This window comes from Candida tropicalis (genome assembly GCF_000006335.3).
Source record: "Candida tropicalis MYA-3404 genomic scaffold supercont3.2, whole genome shotgun sequence".
NCBI lineage: Eukaryota > Fungi > Ascomycota > Pichiomycetes > Serinales > Debaryomycetaceae > Candida > Candida tropicalis.
Window position 1 is genome coordinate 340,510 of NW_003020049.1, and position 20,917 is coordinate 361,426.

The 20,917-nt window shown below is 35.8% G+C and overlaps 9 protein-coding genes across 9 annotated transcripts; 5 read left to right on the forward strand and 4 right to left on the reverse strand. All coding sequences in view use genetic code 12, as the record gives it.

The window, feature by feature from the left end:
- Window positions 1-7: 7 nt before the first annotated feature.
- On the reverse strand, window positions 8-1,159 carry CTRG_01238 (uncharacterized protein; the record flags this gene model as incomplete). The annotated part of the gene is made up of 1 exon (XM_002546886.1): window positions 8-1,159. One exon carries the CDS (start codon window positions 1,157-1,159, stop codon window positions 8-10), a length of 1,152 nt encoding a protein of 383 aa, XP_002546932.1.
- A 778-nt stretch (window positions 1,160-1,937) lies between these two features.
- SRB9 (Srb9p) lies at window positions 1,938-6,965 on the forward strand (the record flags this gene model as incomplete). Its single annotated transcript, XM_002546887.1, has 1 exon — window positions 1,938-6,965. One exon carries the CDS (start codon window positions 1,938-1,940, stop codon window positions 6,963-6,965), a length of 5,028 nt encoding a protein of 1,675 aa, XP_002546933.1.
- Window positions 6,966-7,194: 229 nt separating this feature from the next.
- SPT5 (transcription elongation factor) lies at window positions 7,195-10,137 on the forward strand (the record flags this gene model as incomplete). The annotated part of the gene is made up of 1 exon (XM_002546888.1): window positions 7,195-10,137. One exon carries the CDS (start codon window positions 7,195-7,197, stop codon window positions 10,135-10,137), a length of 2,943 nt encoding a protein of 980 aa, XP_002546934.1.
- A 219-nt stretch (window positions 10,138-10,356) lies between these two features.
- Window positions 10,357-11,874, reverse strand: CTRG_01241 (TFIIH/NER complex subunit; the record flags this gene model as incomplete). The annotated part of the gene is made up of 1 exon (XM_002546889.1): window positions 10,357-11,874. One exon carries the CDS (start codon window positions 11,872-11,874, stop codon window positions 10,357-10,359), a length of 1,518 nt encoding a protein of 505 aa, XP_002546935.1.
- Window positions 11,875-12,091: 217 nt separating this feature from the next.
- Window positions 12,092-12,931, reverse strand: CTRG_01242 (tRNA(adenine34) deaminase; the record flags this gene model as incomplete). The annotated part of the gene is made up of 1 exon (XM_002546890.1): window positions 12,092-12,931. One exon carries the CDS (start codon window positions 12,929-12,931, stop codon window positions 12,092-12,094), a length of 840 nt encoding a protein of 279 aa, XP_002546936.1.
- A 114-nt stretch (window positions 12,932-13,045) lies between these two features.
- PPE1 (carboxylesterase-mitochondrial 37S ribosomal protein YmS2) lies at window positions 13,046-14,272 on the forward strand (the record flags this gene model as incomplete). The annotated part of the gene is made up of 1 exon (XM_002546891.1): window positions 13,046-14,272. One exon carries the CDS (start codon window positions 13,046-13,048, stop codon window positions 14,270-14,272), a length of 1,227 nt encoding a protein of 408 aa, XP_002546937.1.
- A 48-nt stretch (window positions 14,273-14,320) lies between these two features.
- CTRG_01244 (glutamine-dependent NAD(+) synthetase) lies at window positions 14,321-16,465 on the reverse strand (the record flags this gene model as incomplete). Its single annotated transcript, XM_002546892.1, has 1 exon — window positions 14,321-16,465. One exon carries the CDS (start codon window positions 16,463-16,465, stop codon window positions 14,321-14,323), a length of 2,145 nt encoding a protein of 714 aa, XP_002546938.1.
- Window positions 16,466-17,008: 543 nt separating this feature from the next.
- Window positions 17,009-18,178, forward strand: CTRG_01245 (uncharacterized protein; the record flags this gene model as incomplete). The annotated part of the gene is made up of 1 exon (XM_002546893.1): window positions 17,009-18,178. The coding sequence occupies one exon, from the start codon at window positions 17,009-17,011 to the stop codon at window positions 18,176-18,178; it is 1,170 nt and encodes a 389-aa protein (XP_002546939.1).
- Window positions 18,179-18,724: 546 nt separating this feature from the next.
- SMP2 (phosphatidate phosphatase) lies at window positions 18,725-20,899 on the forward strand (the record flags this gene model as incomplete). The annotated part of the gene is made up of 1 exon (XM_002546894.1): window positions 18,725-20,899. The coding sequence occupies one exon, from the start codon at window positions 18,725-18,727 to the stop codon at window positions 20,897-20,899; it is 2,175 nt and encodes a 724-aa protein (XP_002546940.1).
- Window positions 20,900-20,917: the final 18 nt, after the last annotated feature.

Here is a 20,917-nt window from a genome sequence, read left to right on the forward strand (position 1 = left end):
CGTAACATTATTCTTTGAATTTCAATTCAGCAAACAAGTTCATACATGAATATTCGTTTCTATGGTGAATTATTTTGAAAATGGTCTGAAACTCATCTATCCTCACTTCAATAACTTCTTTTTGAAACATGAAATCCGTGATGATTAGTTTTTCCTTTTTTTGCCCTAAGAACTTTAGAAGCAAATCATCTGTCAACAGGTAGGAATTGTCCACTTTAATTAATTTCAATTCTGGAAACTCATTACAATCACTCAAATCTGAAAGTGGTGGCGTTAGGAATGAAATTGGATAGAAGGCTACTTCCATAACACGAAACAAAAATACTGGATGCAATTTCTCAATGTGAAGGTATTGTAAAGAAAACCTCGCGTTGTACAACAAGACAGCCAAAATTTCACAAACTTGATTGATTGGAGAGTTCTTGTGTGCGGTTGGAATATTATCATTAATTGCCAACCAGGAATACAATGGCGATTTTGAAACCAAAGTAGATCTTACAATTGGATAATAATATTTCTTTAAGCTTAAGGGATAAAAAGATTGGAACTTCAACACATTCAAGTTAAGTTTAGGGATGTCTCTGGAAATACCTTCCATATTCCAGGCAGGATTTACCTGAGTTGTGATACAGATCTCTAAAGAAGTAACGCTTGTCGGCAACTTGGTTAGATTGGTTAATAAATCCAACGAGCTGATGGAAAGATGAAGGCTAGTAAGTCGAGGGAAATCAGTGATACAATTAATGACCATGTCTTGGTGCTTTTTTGTGGTGGTGATTTTAGGGGTCAAGACCCACTGTAACCATTTCACTTGATTAGATATTTGACTTTTGTTTAGCAACCGCAAGGTTTCCACTGATATTCCATTAGGATATTTGGCCAAACTCACAACCACAGGCTCTAGAGTGTAAAGCAATGATACATGATTGTAATAAATTTCTTTACAAGTTTTAATCATATGATAAACGTACTTGAGTTGTTGATCCCTTACATACTTGTAGTGTAAGATTTTAGCAATCACCTCGTGCGGCAAGATTAAAATAGAGGCAGAACTGGATGAGTCCCAATAGGAACTCAGTGGTCTGAGTGACTCAATTAGCTTCAATTTCATACCTCTTGAATAGGACACTGATGAATAGAAGTGTAAACATAGACACATTTGACCCGTTGATACGTGTTGCAAAAAGAAAAGAGATTTAAACTAGAAGAAGACGAAGAAGAAGAAAAAAAAAACATCTAGGGAACAACCACGCATCCAGATAATATTAACAAGTGTATAAAATAATAATCACGCTTGGTGTTTTCTTTCATAATTGATTTCTTTTTTTTATATATATAAACATAATGTGTTTATTAATGGTCATGAGATATTTGACTTATTACATTCAAGTTTTTATCAATTTATTGTTGGTGAGACAACAAATGGATACCATTCGTTTACAACTGCCATGTACATGAAAAAAATGACTAGCAAATGACAACAAAAAGGAAACACAGACAGAACGAGAACAATGTCATAAATACAAACTTGTATAATCGCAGATGTTACCTAAACAGATCAAATCCCTAACATTGGTAAAGGTCGTTTTTTTTTTTGAATCACAGGTATCTTACTGAACTAAAAGTGACCGACCAACCGACCAACCGACTGACGGAATGATTGAAAGGAGCTTTGATGAATGCGCGCAATCGGATTGATATTGTATTTATAAAGTATAATTTACCTAATTTTTTCTTGCCTCTCTTTCTCTCTGTATTCTGTTTGACTTCAGATTAGTTTTTTTTTTCTTCCTTTTTTTTTATATATTTTTTTCCACTTCCTCTACCGCACCGATCTACTGTCCAACAAAGCTATATTCACTAGTTTAATTTTCAACTCACGTAAAGACAGTGTTACTACATTTATTTTTGAATCACATATTTCATCAATAATCAAAATGGCAGAGGCAAATGCTGCGAGTATTTCTACTCATTACTACAAACTAGCCCATTTGGGTAGTATCAATTATACGATATATGAATCTGCCGCAAATAATGACCAGGCATTGTTGGAACTAGAGTTGACAATTAGACATCAGTTCCCGGAAATTTTAATCACTTATTACAACAAAAATTTGTACTATTTTACATTTGGTCATAATGTGGAATCTATAATTGATTTGGTTAAAGAGTTCCCCCAACTTTCTATTAAACAATCAGACACTGCAACTTCGGAGCAGTTTGCTAATCCATTAAAAGTACCTAATGAATATTTAACCTATGCAGGTTTGAGTTTCCTCAAGGCAATAAAGAAAATGATTTTGTATAATTTGTCATTGCAAGGGTTGGTGAAGTTATTTGGAAACTACTGTGTAATATCAAATAAGGACCAATCGTACTCAATTCTATGTCTTGATCCTGTATTGTTTCAAAACGGAGACTTGTTACTTTCATGCCTAGAAAAACCATCCGTCAGGTTATTCGATTCGTCACTTGCATACCCACAGGACTGTTCCATTGAAACAAATTATGTGATTTATTTAGTGCCAAGTGGGATTAGGTGTCATTTGTTTGATGCAACGAACTTAAGAAACAATCTTGTTGAGAAACCACAAGTCGAGAATGAAAAATTACTAGAATTATTAAGACTAACAACGGGTATTGATTGTAGCAAAAGTAGTCTCTGGGTCAAACTTATCCCAAATCTAAAGCATTTAAACCATCAAACGTCATTTATTGGCAAATTCATTCATTCAGTGGACAATAAAAAGTTCATACTTTGGCCGTGGGAATTGTGTTTATTACAATTTGGAAAATTTGAAAATCTAAAACAAGAGATCATATCAGACACACCGGATATAAACAATCCATTAAATTTAATTGCAGATTTTCTTGATTTTCAAATAACACACAATACCCATTTACAACAACAGAAGATGTTAGCACAGGCGCAACAAGAACAACAACAACAACAACAAGAGCAACAGCAACAGCAAGTGCCCCAAAATAATCAACTGCAACTGATGACTCATCCGCCATTGAGTGTTGGAAGTGTTCATTCTAATTCTGGAATTGGGTCTGTGACAGAAATCCCCAAGGATATTGATTCTATTGGATTGAGTGCAACTACCCCAATGGATGCAGAAATGTTCACATTGCAGAATACTGAAGAGTTTTTCAAAACAGATCAGGCCAATTTGAATCCAGGAGACGATACAAATATCACGGAACAGAAAATTGAGAAATCTGAAGATGACGACATGGAGATTGACGAATTGTTTGGAGGTGATGATAGTGATGAAGAACGCAATGAAGAAAAAGAAGACTCTAAAGAAAACTCAGTAAAAGTGGATGCAGATGATTTAGATGATTTGTTTGCCGATGAAAAATCAGAATCCAATGTGGCAGTAGAAGAACCACAAAGTGAAGAGGTTGTCAAGGACCAATTACCAAATATTCCTTCCGAAGAAGTGGAGAATAACAAAGAGAATTTGAAGCCAAAGGAAGTCAAACCTTCATATATTGACATTTTGAGGGATCAAATGACTATAAAAAAAATGGATGGTAGTCCTGACTACAAAGATCCAGGTGCGCCTTTGCCAATTGTGCCAACTCCATTAGTTCTGTCAACAATTACTCAGTCAGCAAGCGCTACCAACCCACCAACTGTTGGCCCTTTTGAAGGAGCATATGATAATGTTAGTAATTCTTCTGCTGGTGTGTACGGACAGTCTGCTCCGGCACTGCAAATGCCACAACAGAAATCGGTTTTTTCACCAATTTTGTTTAATCCAATCATCAAAAGTGATATTGACACAAAGTATGGTAAGGGTGGTAAGTTTTATGTCGACAAGGATTCCTCCAAGGATATCGATTTTGAGACCAAGAAGAGAACATTGCGAGCAACAAGTGTCAGCGGTATGGAGCCATCGTTTAACACAGAGGATAAAAAGAAACTTCAACAACAGATGGAAGTTATAGAATCGTCAACTACAAGTAGTGGACTGGAAAATGGCCAAGATAATGAACATGAGGATGAAGGAGATGATGAAGATGAAGATGATGATGATGATGATGAAGATGAAGAGGAAAGTGATGTTGATGAAGAACCTGATATTGGGGATTTGACTCCATTGAAATTGAATACTTATAATGAATCAATGGTATATCAGCAGAACAATAATGTAGCTTCAACTAATAACATTGCTACAGGTGGACAGGAATTTCAGAATAATGGCACGGAAAAACAACCTTTTGCAAACTCATCATTAAACGCTGAAGGATTTGGTTCACCATTTGCAAGTCAAATTAACAAATTTGCATTGAAACCAGATTCTCCATTTTCCACCAATGAGATACAAAGTTCTATGTCACCAATGTATTTTGATCCTCCGCAAAGTCAACAGTCGCCGCAGCTACAACCTACGGTTGGTAACCCCGATACTACAAGCAAATCAGCAGTATTAGATTCTCCATCAAAAATTAGCGAGTCTTCGAATTACCTTCCATTGCTTTTAAGAAACATTAATGTTGCAACAATTCCATCATTGTTCTTGATGAACAATTTAACAAGCAACAAACTCTTGCCATCATTCACTATTAATGACGAAGATCTGGAAAATGATTTGGATATAACTAAAAGCAATGAAATGATTGTCAAATTGGAGCATTTGAAAGATTTCCTTAGTTTTATAACTCCTAATATTGTATATGATCTTGGATCCACCAGTTTTGATAATTTTCTGTACTACGTCAACAATGTTAAGGATTTATCAGATAGTGTTAGAGAATTAAGGTTACCACCAGAATCATTTTTTAATGGGTTAGCAAAGATTTTCCCATTCACGTACCCCGTAAAGTTGATTGAGTTACTTCATGATGTGAAATCCTTGGAGATGGAAGATCCGTTAGACAACCAGTTAAATTTCTTGAATGAAGTTGATAATGAAGATGAAAGCTATGCAGATCCGAAAACACTTTACAAGAAGTTGAAAAGCATTGAATGGGATTCTTTTGATGTGAATAATGAAAATAAATTGAAATTTGAAAAGTATAAGGAAATAATCGGCAAATTAAATTTAGGAAATTCTATTAATGATGATGACTATTTTAAGTTACCTGTTGTTAAAACCCGTGTTTTGAAAAATGGAAACATCTTGAATTTGAATAATGTTGGATTAGAATTCTGGAAGTATTTGAATTTTGCTCCAGTAAAGAAGCAGAAGAATTTCCAAATATTGTTAATTGCCGAGGCAAATGGAAGCTCATCATCTTATGCGAGTGAGTTCTTGGCACAGTTGGTGCAAAATTATAAGGAAAGTAACTTTGGTACTATTTCGAAGGTCAATCTATCTACGGTTGAGACAAGAGCTGATTTAGACCCAATTTCGGATGGTTTAGTGTTGATAAGCAAAGACCCTAACCAGCTGTACAATGACTTTTACATTCAAACAAACAAAAAGTTGATCTCTTTGGTTGAATTAATCAAATTGGATTTAATCAACAAGACCAATAATTTTGAATTCGATAGACCGTTGTTATTGTTCTTTGTGAATTTCAATGAAAGTTTAAACTCTGACTTGCAAATTTGCAAAATCTTTAGAAATTTCAAAGTTGCCTTAATGAGTCATCAATTACCGTTGGTTGAAATATTCACCAAGATTGTTCCTTCGTCATTAATAGTCAAGAAGGTTAATCATGAGTCTACATTGAAGGTGTTTAACAACTTTAAGTTGACAAAAATTTCCATGAATCTATACAATGAGTGCCCAAATGATTTAGCCAATAAAAATATAGCCAAGAACATATTCACCACTGTTGTGAAGGAACCACCATCTAAGATCCAGTTCAAATTTATCAACAACTCCTACAGAGATAATGGTTTTAATGATGATATCTTTTTGCATCTTGCCTATGAAAGATCCATAGATAAAAATTGGTTTGTTGCATCCTGGTCTGATCCATTGGGACAAGCTGTTTATACAAAGTCATGGTATTGCTCAGTTCCATCAGGGTCCGTTAATGATCAGCTGAGATCGCACCACAGAAATGATACCATGGACGTTATGGCAATCACAGATGATATGTGGAATTGTTCTACTGAATTGTTCAAATTTTTAAATGATGAAATTAATTCCTTTGGCGGTAATACATTTGGTGGTAAGAAATTCTTAGTCTTGACAAGAGTGAATAGCATAATTCCTGACGATGAGTTAATCCATTGGAAGAGATTGAGTCTGAAGCATAAAGAGATTTCGCTTATAGTTTTGTCTGTGTGTCAAACACCAAAAATTGTCAGTTCAAGTGAGTTGAAAGAAGTGGCAAACAAATCTAGCACCAGCACATCACCGATGTCAATGACACAAGATAAGGATTCGTTTTTCAATTTCAAAACAGGTTTTTCCATGTCGAATAATTCTTCACCAGCTTCAGGTGGAGCTTTGGTTATGTCTCCAAATGGATTGAGTTTCCATTCTCCACAACAGTTCCTTAACGCGCCAGCCAATTTCTTGTCTCCACAAGATTTCACACCTGGTGGCACATCTAGTGGAGGTATGGAAATTGATCCTGATATGATATTGGACCGTGCTGATAGCGATATCTATGGCGTTGTTCCAAGATTACCCCTTCCATCATTCAACTCGCCTACAAGGTTTTGTATGAAAACAGGTTATTTGATGATGAACATCAATGATACAGCAGATGAGTCTGATGAGGATGATACCAGAAAGAAATCATATATACTTTTTGAGATTAATATTCTTAGTTGCTCAAACTATTGGAATTTAGATGTATTAATGAGATTGTTGATGTTACAATATAAGAAAATGATTGCTTTGAATAATATATTGTGCATGGAGTCTATCGATAACCCAGTTGAAGGTTCAAATTACAGCGACAAAACCAGTCAATTAGTTCCCTGGCATATAAATGCTGTTGGTAAATTATTAAATTATTTAGTACATATTTATGTTGATGAAGAGTAGATGGTGAACAAAGTACACGACCCTATATCTGTTTTCTTTTTTTTTTTCTGTTTAATTTTGCAGGTTGATTGTTGTTGTTCACTGAAAAAAATTTTGAAGAACGAGAGGGAGAAAAAAAAAAAACTGTAGCAAAAAAGAGGTTGAACAAATACAAGTCATTCACTTATTTTTTGGTCCTTTTTTCCTCATAAGTTGATTAATTATTAATACAACCTTTACATATTGAACAATGTCTGATAGTGAAGATCAAAATCAAATTGGATCGGAACCAGGTGTTCCACAAGAAGATGACTTAACTTTTGATGAAGAATTCAGAAGAGCAGCGGATCAAGAAGATGGAGAAGAAACACAACAATCAAAGCGTCCACGTGAAAACGAAGAGGTCGATGAAGAAGACCAAGAGGAGGAGGAAGAAGAAGAAGAAGAAGATGATGATGAAGATGACGAAGAAGACGAAGTTTCCCATAAAAGAAAAAGAAGAAGAGGAGCTAATCAGTTCTTTGATATTGAAGCAGAGGTCGATGATGAAGATGAGGACGATGACGAAGATGATGAAGAAGCAGAAATGTTGAGAGAAGAGTTTATCACAGACGATCATGCCCCAATTGAAACTGTTGAAAGAGTTGATACTGATGATAGATTACATAGACAATTTGATAATCGTCGTCAAAAGGTTCAAGATGAAGATGCCGAAAAAATAGCAGAAGAATTGAAACAAAGATATAGAAAGAGTCATACTGCCTACAGAGGAGAAACTTCTGCTAGTGGTACAGTATCCCAAAAGTTGTTGATGCCTTCTATTAACGATCCTTCTATCTATGCAATTAGGGTGTCTCCGGGTAAAGAAAAAGAATTGGTTCGTAAATTGTACAAGAAGAAAAGAACCCTTGAAAGACAAGGTACTCCCTTAGACATTTTGACAGTCTTCCAAAGAGATGCATTTACAGGTTATATTTACATTGAAGCTAAAAGACCGGACGCCATTGACAGGGCCCTTGAGGGTATGGTCAATGTCTTTATGAGAGATAAGTTATTGGTCCCAGTGAAGGAGTACCCAGATTTATTGAAGCAAGTTAAAACCACTGATGTTGAAGTTGTTCCTGGTATCTATGTAAGAATTAAGAGAGGTGCTTACAAAGGTGATTTAGCAATAGTTGATAACTTGTCAGAAAACGGGTTAGATGTACGTTGTAAAGTTGTTCCAAGACTTGATTATGGTGTGAATGATACGCTAGATAAAAACGGAAAACGTGTGAAATCAAAGATTAGACCACAACAGGCTTTGTTCAGTGAGCACAAAGCCAGAACCTATGATCCAGAAAAGCTCCAAAATGGAAGTGGTCGTGGACATTTCCGTTATGCTAACAATGACTATATTGATGGGTTCTTGTACAAGGATTTCAGAATCCAATTCCTTCAAACACAAGACGTACACCCAAGTCTTGAAGAGTTGGATAAACTTCAAATCAAAACAGATGAAGATGGTTTGAATTTAGCTGCTATTGCTGCCACATTGAAGAATAACAAAGGTGACGGTAAGTCTTCCACTGCATTCCAACCTGGTGATAAAGTTGAAATTCGTCGTGGGGAACAAGCAAAGACAATCGGTCTTGTTACTGAGGCTGCATTAACTGAGGTGACAATAAAAGTTACTGATAGTGGTGATCCTAAATTTGTCAACCAAAGATTAACTGTCCCTGCCAGTGATTTAAGAAAGATATTCAATGAGGGTGATCATGTTAGAGTAGTTGAAGGTAGACATCTTGATGAAACTGGTTTGGTTATTAAAATCGACGGGGACTCCGTTATTTTTGTTAGTGATCAAACCAGAGAAGATGTTAAAGTATTTGCCAATTATTTGATCAAAGCGACAGATGCATCATCTAATGTCGATCAAATGAAGAGTAATTACGACATAAAGGATTTGGTAGAATTGAGTAGTTTAACTGTTGGTGTTATTGTGAAAGCAGAAAAGAATATCTTTGGTGTACTTACCACTGATGGTCGATTAATTGATGTTAAGCCTTCAGGTATCGCTTCCAAGATAATTCAAAGTCGTCGTGAACAAGTTGCCACAGATAGGCACGGTATGACCATTAGAGTTGGTGACACAGTTAAGGAATTGTTGGGTGATAAGTCTCGAGAAGGTGCTATTGTGCATATTTACAAAAACTCGTTGTTTATCAAATCTACAGAAGTTATAGAGAATTTGGGTATTTTTGTTGCCAACCGTATGAATGTTACCACCGTTTCCACAAAGGATGCTATGGTGTCGAAGAGTCTAGGTCCAGATTTGACAAGTATGAATCCAAACTTAAGATTGCCAAATCCAAGTGCTATGGCAGGATTGAAAACGAGAATCGGGGGTAGAGATAAATTGATATACAAAGATGTTCAAGTGACTAGTGGTAGTTACAAAGGATTGAAAGGTAAAGTCACTGACGCTGATGATGAATTTGCCAGAATTGAATTGCACACCAAGAGTAAGAAAATCAAGGTGCGTAAGCAGCATTTGAATGTTATGGTACATGGTGAACCGGTTCCATATATGAGATTCATTGGCGCAGCTCCAGATGAACGTTTTGGAGCCCCAGCTATGCCTCCAACATTCTCAAGTGGTGGTAGATCTACTTGGGGAGGTGCTACTCCTGCTGTTGCAGGTGGTGTTTCTAACGGTGGTGCTTCTTCATGGGGTGGTGATAGAGCAGGTGGTGCCTCAACATGGGGTGGCAAGACCCCTGCTTATGGTAGTGCTGGTGGTAAAACTCCTGCTTATGGCAGTGCTGCCGCTGGTGGTGCTTCTACATGGGGAGGTGCTGGTGCCGGTGGTGCTTCTACTTGGGGCGGTGCCGGTGGTGCTTCTTCTTGGGGTGGAAACCGCGGTGGTGGTGCATCAACCTGGGGTGGTAACCGTGGAGGTGCCAGTGCTTGGGGTGGAAATCGTGGTGGTGCGTCTGCTTGGGGCGGAAATAAAGGAAACACTTCTGCTTGGGGTGGAAACCAGGAAAGAGGTAATACATCCAAATGGGGAAGTAACAATGGTGGTAGTGGTAATAGTGGTGCAGAATCTGCATGGGGTGGAAATGGCGGTGCCAGTGCCTGGGGTGGAGGCGGTAACTCTACCTGGGGTAGTAAAAAGGGCAACAACAGTACCTGGGAAGGTAATAACTGAAATATTAGATAAGTACTTGTTAGTTGATCCTTTTCTTTGACTAAACTGTTTAAAATTTGGTTTTTATTGTTATTTTTATTATTAATAATAATAGTATTCTGATTCATATCTTTATTTTTTATAACGTTTATGAGATATTCTCTTTGTATAAATATTTACTAGTACTAAAATATACTATTCATTACATTAACTATTGCACAGCCCAACGAGTCTTTATTGTTACATGTTTTCACATCCTGGGCAGGTGTGCAAAACTTCATGGACAAACACGTCACAATTTATACAGAATGACTTTTCACATCTTTTACAACGATAACGAGAACTTGTCATTGATTCTAATGAACCCTTCTGTGTGCCAGCTTTAACCCCATCAGGAAACTTCAATTGACATCCAAAGCAAAACTCACTATCATAAACTGGAGCAACAGGCACCTCCTTAAATTGTGCAAGTGGAACCAAATGATGATATGATCTTGCCAAATGAGTAGACAAAATCAACATTAATCCACACACAGGACAAAGTGTTGGTAAATTACAAACTTTACTCTTACACTGTGGACATTGATAACCTATTACTGAAGATGAAGCAGCAGCAACGGCTCGATTGTTTTGAATCTCAACAGCATCTTTTGAATCTTCAGATCCTTGGGTTGGGAAAGATGCATTTAAATGTGGGAATTCAATGATCATATCCGTTCCTGTAACAACTGAAGTTAAAGTAGGTTGAACTTTCGATGGAAATCCCATACGTAGAACTGGAACACCCCCATCTTCTGATTGTGCATCCTGTAAGCGCTTTTCTGATTCTGTCAATGGTAAAGGGGTCACTGAATCCATTAACAATTCTTTGAAATGTGACTCATTCATAATAACACCATAATGCTTTGACTGGGAGTTTCGCGGCTCTTTATTAGTTCTATTAACAAGCTCTTGACAAATAGCAACCTGAGCTGACAAACCAATAACACTGACTTTGATTTCATCCTTGATTAAATTGTCTATCGTTCTGTGTATATCGCCCGGATCACTTGTGAATAATGCACCAAATATAATCAACACCTCTTTGGAGTTCTTCGTGTTGTTGGAAGTAGAACCAAAATTAAATTTTAGCAACGATCTTGCCATCTCCAATGAATTCTGTAGTGATGGATCCCCTTTAGGTTCGAATCTATTATGCTGTCTTGCTTTTAATTGTCTGATTTTATCTATATGATACTGTGGCAGCCCACTAACTTCACTCACCAAGTTGGCAATACCATTTCTCATCAAAATTATACCTAATCTAGATATTGGATTCTGATCAAAAAACTCGGTAACAAAATCTTGTAAATATGACAATGTCATTGATAATCTATTAGGTCGTAAATCTTTTTCACTCATGACCAGTGATCCATCTATTATAATTACCAAAGTTCTAATGATACCTCTTTGGAATGGAGTACTAGGATTCTTCATAATTTTCTTCTTTCGATTCTCAATGATGGATTGAACCATAGCTTCAAACGAATTACTTCCCAGTTCATCATCTTTCACAATATCCCATGATCTTTGATATTCATCTTCCCATGCATAACCATTTGCCCCTTTTAAATCACTAACTTCTCCTCTTCGTGATGATCTAGTACGTGTAGAAACGCCATTCTTGTCTCGTGGTGATGCTTTCGCTTCTGGAACTTCTGATGAAAGTTTCGAAGATGGTGAATTTGTTCTTACGTATTCTTCATCTGAATCGTCCATTCTTTCAAAATTTTCTTTTCACTGGTGTTTTGTTATGTCGTATTGTGTTCCACGCTAAAAACCATACAATTTTCAGTCAGCTTAATATTATTTTTTAAATTTTTTATTCTCAATTCTCAGTTTCCAGTATGTTTTTCTGTTCACTTGAATTTTTTTTAACTTGTTTTTCTTTTGCTCCAATTTTTACTAGTCAAATTGGGAATAAAATCGTTTATTTCTATATATCTTCTTCTAAATGCCTTTTCTTACTATTGTACTTACCAATGGGTTTTTCGTAATTAATCCTATTATCATCATTCACATTGAAAAATAAATTGTTGAATTCAGTGATTTGTTCCTCAGTAACCTCTCCTAACTCATCTTGTAAAAATCGCACCTTTTGCAATTGTTTAAGATCAATAAACTCTTTTATATCATAACCTTTGTGTATCTGCGGAGTGATCTCGAGATCAGTTGCATCATAAATTATCTCTCTATCTTCACCATAAAATTGTAAAAACTCATTCTTATCAAGACTTGTGAATTCGTTGCCGGGATATTCTTTGCTTTCTATTGCAGTATTCTTTTTAACTTTGGGATTAGGTGCTGCTTCATTTTGTTGGATATAAAAGTTTCTTAATAATTGTATACCTTCAGCTCGACATATCCCACCCACACTCAAGTATGGTTTGTTAGGTAAACTTGGATCTTTGTGTACTGGCAATACTGTTCCATTTCCACCAAATCTATCATTCCCACAACCAAAAATCACTTTTCCAATACCCAATTGGCGTAAATATGATGCACACATTATACACGGCTCTACTGTCACATACAAAATTAAATCACTGTAATTAATACTCTCATCGCTTTCAAATCTCTGTAGAGCTATAAATTCTGCATGTTGGGTACCATTCAATGAGTGGTTGGTATAATTGTAACCGATACTTATAATCTCATCGGTTTTGGAATTGACTACTATACAAGACACAGGTGTCTCATTATTAAGCAACGCCTTGTACCCGACAAATAGACTTATTGCCATATACTTGAAATGTCTACTAAGATCATAAGACATTGCATGAAAATGAAGCTGATAACTATGAATACATAAATACAATCCACTCACACGTTTGTCAGTGGGAGATACATTCTCACATTTTCTTTTACTTTTTTTTTGTTGCACTATGGTATGAGTTGTGTGAAAATACTCCTGGTTTCGTACCCATCACTTGGCGGCGCATCCACATTACTAACGAGGAATTTGTATACATACCAATTTGTTTTATCTAGCTTTACATCATCTTTTTCAATTTCATTGGTGTATCTTAAACTTGCATCCACCATGTCAAACTTGCACAAGACGTTTCTTAAAAGAATCAAAGAACAAGAATCAGCTTTGGGATTATCAGGCTTAGCCTCTCCGGAACCAGCAATACATCCTACCAACAACACGCCAAAGAAATCTAATCCTAAAGACCAAGAGATTCTTGAAAAATATCACGAATTTAAAAAATCACAGTTCACGGAAGAATTTTATGAAACAGAACAAGGAAATAGATTTAAAACATATTATAAACAGGCAAAGAATTTAGATGGAACTGTTCTTGTTTGTTTACATGGAGCAGGTTCTTCTTCTATGACGTTTGCTAATTTAGTTAATCATATCAAAGATGATTCGCTAAGCATATTCTTATTTGATATAAGAGGTCATGGAGAAAGTACAAATACCGGGAACGATTTCTCAATGAGTACAATGGTTGAGGATACCCAATTTGTATTATCTACATTTATTTCCAAACATCAACCAAGTTCTTTGTTCTTGTTGGGACATTCTTTGGGAGGATCCATTTTTGCCAAATATGTAAATGAACATCCTGATGATAAAATCAAAGGGTTGATACTATTAGATATTGTTGAAGAAACAGCTGTTCAATCATTGAATGCTATGCCACAATTTATTGAAAGACGTCCAAAATCATTTGATTCCGTATTTCGAGCCATTCTGTGGCATATGAATTTTTTGTTATTTAATGAACAATCAGCCGAGTTGTCAATTCCTGATTTATTTAATAAGGATTTAACATGGAAAACTGATCTTTCTATTACACAACCATATTGGGGTTCGTGGTTTACGGGATTATCGGAGAATTTCTTGAATTTCAAAGGTGCAAAATTATTGATTTTATCTACTCATGAAACTTTGGATAAGAAATTAATGATTGGACAAATGCAAGGTAAATACCAGTTGGTTGTATTTAAAAATAATGAAAAATCAGGTCATTTTGTACATGAAGATTTACCAAATCATGTTGCTGTATGTTTAACTGATTATATCAAAAGAGCTATTGCTCCTGAAAAGTTTATGAAGGAAGATTTAGGAATTGTTCCAAAATGGGGAGGAAAAATACACAAATAGATGTTAATAAGGGAGGTAATGGTTTATATTACTTCTAATATATAGTACCTAATCTACACTCTTATTACTGGCTTCTATTTCTTTTTGTCTTTCGTTGATCTCTTTTACCAAGGCATCGATTTTCTTGCTAGCATGAGGGAATCTTGGATTGATCAAAAATGGTCTTAAATCAAATCTGTTATCATCTGGTGAGTATTGTTCAGCGTGGTAGGCAGGAGTCATTGTCGTCATCTTGTGTCTGTTGATAGCATAGAAAAACCAGAATCGTTTCACCTTTTCAGCAACTTGCTCAGCAGTTAAATTATATGGAGGCTGAGACCATTCATGATATAATTTAATAAACATAGCCAAAGGCCCACACTTGTCGACCTTACGTAAAGTACCAAATCTTGATAACTCATCATATGTCATTCCCATATCAATTTCGTCACTTTGAACATAATCTTTTGTGATTGGTTCCAATTCGGCTGTTGGTGTAGCTGTTAAGAAATCATGCAAAATTGGTAACTCAAACTTATCTTCAGCCCATGCAATGAATCTTTTTAAATCAGTTTTAGAAATACCACCGATAGGATTAATATCAGCAGATGAACAGTCGTATTTGGTTAAATAACCACGCAAACATTCGTCAACATTAGCACTTCCTAAAACAAGTAGCCCAGGAACATTTTTACCTCTTGTCCAAGGCAACAATTGAGCAAAAAGATAACTTAAAACCATTCTCAATCTAGCTTGGATATTTTGCAATGCCAAGTTTTCAGTTTGTGAACCACCAAATATCTTGAAAATAGGTTTTTTACCTGTGGCAACTTCAAATAATGAAACAACAGCTCCCACCAAATTGTCCATATTTAAATCAACATGGTATGACCCAATCTTTGCCGCTAATTCCTTACTTCTGGATCTTGTTTCGGCCGATGAGTTTTCAGTACCCATAAATGATGAGTAAAAAATACGTTCGGCAATTTCTTGTGGTGTCTTTGGCACAAAAGTATCATCATGAGTAATGGCTTGAATATCCTTCAAGACTTGTTTATCATGTGGAATAGCCTCAACGACTAATCTGCACATCAGATGAACAATAACGGCAGTAGCACATGAATCAATACCTCCACTTAATGGTAAGAAGTAACCACCACATTTAGATCTTCTCAAATAATCCCATAACCAACAAGCTGGGCCAAGTGCGATTTCTTCTTCTGGTAAATGGTATTTAATTGGTTGTGGCTTGGTTGGCATTACCGTAGGATCAAAAAGGTAGTCACTTGGAGATAATTCAATATCAGTGTATAAAACCTTGAATTTTTCCACTTGATTAACAGCTTGAGCACTGGCAGATTTTTGGTTTCTGTAAGCTCTAACATCGTCCAAATCAACAGTAGCACTAATAACCTCGACATCTTTTAATGAGAATTGGGAAGCTTGGGCCAAGACATTACCATTAACAATAATACTAGCACATCCATCATAATATAATCTATCACCATCACATCCCTTTTGGTTAGCATACAAGTAAATACCCCCACATTTTTTAGTTGCTTCAGTGATCAATTTCAATCTTGTGTCTAATTTTCTCAATTCATGATGAGACCCACTAGAATTGGTGAATATTTCAACACCATCCAAAGCCATGGCAATATGAGGAGAATTTGGAGTGAACAATTCTTCACATGTTTCACAACCCAATCTAGTTTCCAAAGTTTGAATAATACAATCACCAAAAATGACTCTTGATTGTCCTGTGATTTTACTGATAAATTTAGGCAATTGATAATCTTCATAATACTTTGGTCTATTCCAAGCAGTGAAATATCTCATTTCTCTGTAGTTTCCATCATTAGCCAAGTACAATTTAGGTCTGATCAATAAGATTTCTCCGTTGTATGAGATGATTCTACAATTATATTTGATAGATTTGTGAATGATAGGCATACCAATATCCAATACAATTCCGTGAGTCTCTGGATTAGCAATTATTTCACCATAAATTTCCCAACTGTGATGATAGATATCATTTTCAGCAAAATGATCTAAACAACCATACCCACAGACTTCTAATTCTGGACCAACTCTTAAAGTTGCACCTTGTCTTTTTGCTTCTTTGATAGATTCTAAGATTCTATCTCTATTCCCTTCGAAATCCAATGCCCATTGGTTTAAGTTACAAGTGGCAACTGTTATGTAGTTACCCATTGTTTGTTGTTATTTGTTGAAATATAGATAACTTCCAGTTCACCATAATTTTCAACTTTTTTTTTTCTTCTTTCTTGTTCTTCCCGCGAGATTTTTTTTTTGGATGTTGGAGTCTCCGTTGGATTTTGCGAACGCATTTATCAAGCAAGTTGTTAAAACTATCTAGATATACATGATCGTATGACATAAGGAGAATTATTTGTAATCCAAACCTAATATGGTTCGGTGAAATCCAGAAAACGGTAAAATACAAATCGGCACTCCGAAATTTTGAAATGACTTTATTTGTTTCTTTTTTGTGTTGCATATATAGCAATCGGTGAACCCCAGGTTTTAAAAATTCCGTTCTCCGACGGGATTCCTACGGAGCAATGAAAGTTTTTTTGATAACCAGTGATTTTGTTATCTAATGATTATCATATTTTCCACACATATAAATACCCATGAAATTTTCCCAAAAACTAAAACTCACCTCTTTCAATTAATTATTCTAAGAAATAATCAACTAATATACTATATCCAAATAATTATATTCAAAATAAAATGCATAAAGATTCATTAACTGTAACTCCATTAGCAGATGCACCATTTGGTTGTTCTATTGAATTACCTTCCTATTGTAACAATGATCCATCTACTTTAAATGATGATGATTTTGCCAAGTTGGATGATGCTGTCCAAAGACATTTTGTTGTACTTATTCCAAATCAAGTTGAATTGTCTCCGAAGTCTCAATATTTGTTAACCAAAAGATTTGATCCAACTATCCCAGAACCTAAAGATGAAAGCGGTGGTTATGGTCATGGTAAAGAATTTAGACATGATCAGTCTGTATTGAAAAAAGATGGTTGTTCTGTCAAGTCTCAACCACAAGTTCAAATCTTGGGCCAAGGTGTCTTTGAAGCTGATGAACCAGGTAATGAAAATGGAGAAACTATTTCTTTAACACACCCAAGTCACACTACTTTCCACCATACTCCATTAACCGAGGATCAGATCAAAAATAAGAATCAAACTAGATTTTACAGATGGCACATTGATAGTGCTTTGTATGGATTATCTCCACCAAAAGTTACCACCTTGTTGGGCATCAGAATCCCTCCAACAGAATACCAAACAATTGTTTATGAAGATGATGGAAGTGAATTGAAATTGGCTAGAGGTGCTACTTGTTTCTTTAGTGGTGCTCAAGCATTTAAAAACTTGAGTGAAGATGACCAACAATTTGCTTTGAACACAACTGTTGAATACGCTCCACATCCATATATCTTCATATCTCCTGCTAGAGCTACTTCTGATGGTATTACTATGGTTAGTGAGGGCAAAGAACTTCCATTTGACAAATTACCAGAATGGGAAGAGTCAAAGATAAAGAAATTACCAATGGTTTGGACTAACCCAGTTACTAAAGAACATCATTTGCAGGTACATGGATGTTGTTTGTATAAATTACACACGAAGAAACCAGATGGTACTATTGAAACTTTAGAATTAGAGGATGCTAGAAAAAAGGCACATCAATTCCTAAGACCAGCAATTTCTCCAGAACAAGTCTATGCACATGCTTGGAAACAAGGTGATTTGGTTATTTTCGGTAATAGACAAGTCACCCATTCAGTTGTTTCTGAACTAGCTCATTTAGGTGATGCTGGAAAAAGAATGATGCACCAATGTAACATTGCTAGTGGTGCTGATCCTGTCACAATTATTTAGTTCTTTCTCTTTTGTGCTTTGATTGCTTTAATTGTTTTTATGTGTAGTTGTATGTAGTGAAAAATAAAAGGAATATCTCTCTGGTTATTATTGAAAACTGATATTTGTTGTAAAACGAAATATATCAAATATTGTTGAGCTGTTGGTAACTGGAAGGTAATTCAATAATGCAACCATTTGTTGGCAGCATTAAATCTGTACATACAATTGAGTTTAAACTCATGGCGCAAAAAAAATAATAAATGTCTCGTATCAGTGCCGCGTACGACGGCGTCCCGTAGGAAACCAAAAAAAAAAAAATGACTTTACTATTATGAAATCCTCTCAGTTTCTGTCACTTTCTGTCTCTCCACTAAATTCATATTCTTTTTTTTTTTTTTTTTGCTACCACTACTTCCGGTAATCCTCCCTCAGTAAAACCACTTTCTGTTCTTCTTTTTTTCTTTTGTCGTTTTGCTTGCCGTTCCCTCTATTTTTCCAGCTTCTTCATTTTTTTTTTAGACAAATCAACATACTTGCCATTGATAACCAACTACAATTTACAAGATGCAATACGTTGGGAAAGTCGGAGATTACGTTTATAGTCAATGGAATTCATTGAATCCAGCTACCTTATCAGGAGCAATTGATGTTATAGTTGTTGAACACCCTGATGGAACATTACACACTTCACCATGGCACGTTCGGTTTGGTGTTTTACAAATTGCCAAACCATCCCAAAAGAAAATTGATTTATATGTGAATGGCACTAAGACCAATTTGCCAATGAAATTAAGTGAAGGAGGAGAAGCTCACTTTGTTTTTGAACTCGAAGGTGATCATCCTGGCTTATCTCAACATGTGTTAACATCCCCAATTATCTCGCCCTTGTCTTCCCCTGATTCGTCTCCTACAACTGGTGCCACTGAACCACCGGATGATTTAGATTTAAATAAGGATTCAATTGAAGACAAAATTAAATTGAGTGACGTTCCAAGTCCAGTGGCAAGAGCAAAGAGTCCGACTCCTTCTGTGTCGTCGAAAGTTGCAATTGAAAGTGCCAAAAAGATCACACAGAAATTAAACATTCCTACAAAGATAGATTTGAATGGAGATATGCTTATTGATTTGGATGGGTATAAGGCAAACTCAAAAAAGAATATTGAAAATTCTGATGAATTGTTCAAGAAGATATTTTTGGAAGAATTCGAAGGTGAATATTCACATGGGGAAAAGATCAAAGCATGGGAGCATATTATCAGTAAAGATGATAATGGTAACTATAGAATTTCAAATGTTAGTGATGAATTACAAGCCGGTGAACCGGATGACGATGAATCATTGGAAACCAGTGCACCAGTAACGGAATCCAGTACTTCTGCGTCAATAAATACAAGTTCTTCCTCGGCAAAAACTGGAGGGGAAAAATCAGAGAAAACTTATTTCAAAACCCTTAGGTTGACTTCTGAACAATTATGTCAAATGAATTTACATTATGGTGAGAACACTCTTAAATTTCAAGCACATGGAACTAATTCTCAAGTCACTGCTAATTTGTTTCTTTGGAAATCAACAACACCGATAGTTATATCAGATATTGATGGTACTATCACCAAATCAGATGCGTTGGGTCATGTTTTGAATTTGATTGGTCGTGATTGGACCCATCCAGGTGTTGCTAATTTGTTTCAAGACATTAGTCAAAATGGATACAATATTATTTATTTAACTGCTAGAGCTGCTGGTCAAGCTGATACTACTAGACAATACTTACATGGTATAAACCAAGATGGGTACAAGTTACCAAGAGGTCCTGTCATTTTGAGTCCAGATAGAACGTTTGCCGCATTACGTCGTGAAGTGGTGTTGAAGAAACCGGAAGTGTTTAAAATGGCTTGTCTTTCGGATATTAAAAGCTTGTATTTCGCACCCGTTATTGGCGAAGAAGAAGATGATGATGATGATGACGACAATGAACACACTCCTTTCTATGCTGGATTTGGTAATAGAATCACTGATGCGATTAGTTATAGATCTGTCAACATTCCACCTCATCGTATTTTCACAATAAACCCTAATGGGGAAGTGCATATGGAATTGTTGGAATTGGCTGGTTATAAATCATCATACTTGCATATTGGAGAATTGGTGGATCAATTCTTCCCACCTATCAGAGCTGTTAGCTCAATTTCATCATACTGGAACAATGCTCAATGGAATGAATATATGCAAAATCACAACACACCTTCTCCGCCGGGCTCACCAAGATCACCAGGATCGCCTAGAAGTTTTATGGATGAGTATAGAACTGATGAGAAGTTCAATGATGTCAATTACTGGCGTGAACCAATTGATTTTGAGAATTTAACCGATAGTGATGATGCTGCTGAATGTATTAAACAAGCTGTTACAGAAAGTCCTACAGGCATGAAGAAAGGTGATAAATTGACTCATAACGCTTCAGACAAAGAGGATCATACTGGAAACCCAGATTTGGTAACCCAAACTCCAAATGGTAAAAAAGAGAGACCTGTAAGTGGATCATCATTTACTTCACCATTGAAGAGTTTTATGATGTTTGGTAAAAAGAGAGCTAATGGAGACGATGATGATGATGAGTACGAATATGAAGGTAATCATGAAAAAGTTGATGAGGATGAGTTTACTGAAGATGAAATGGATGAGGATGAAGATGATTACACTGATGATGATTATGAAGACGATTATGATGAGATGAGATGATGATGATGACTATGATGA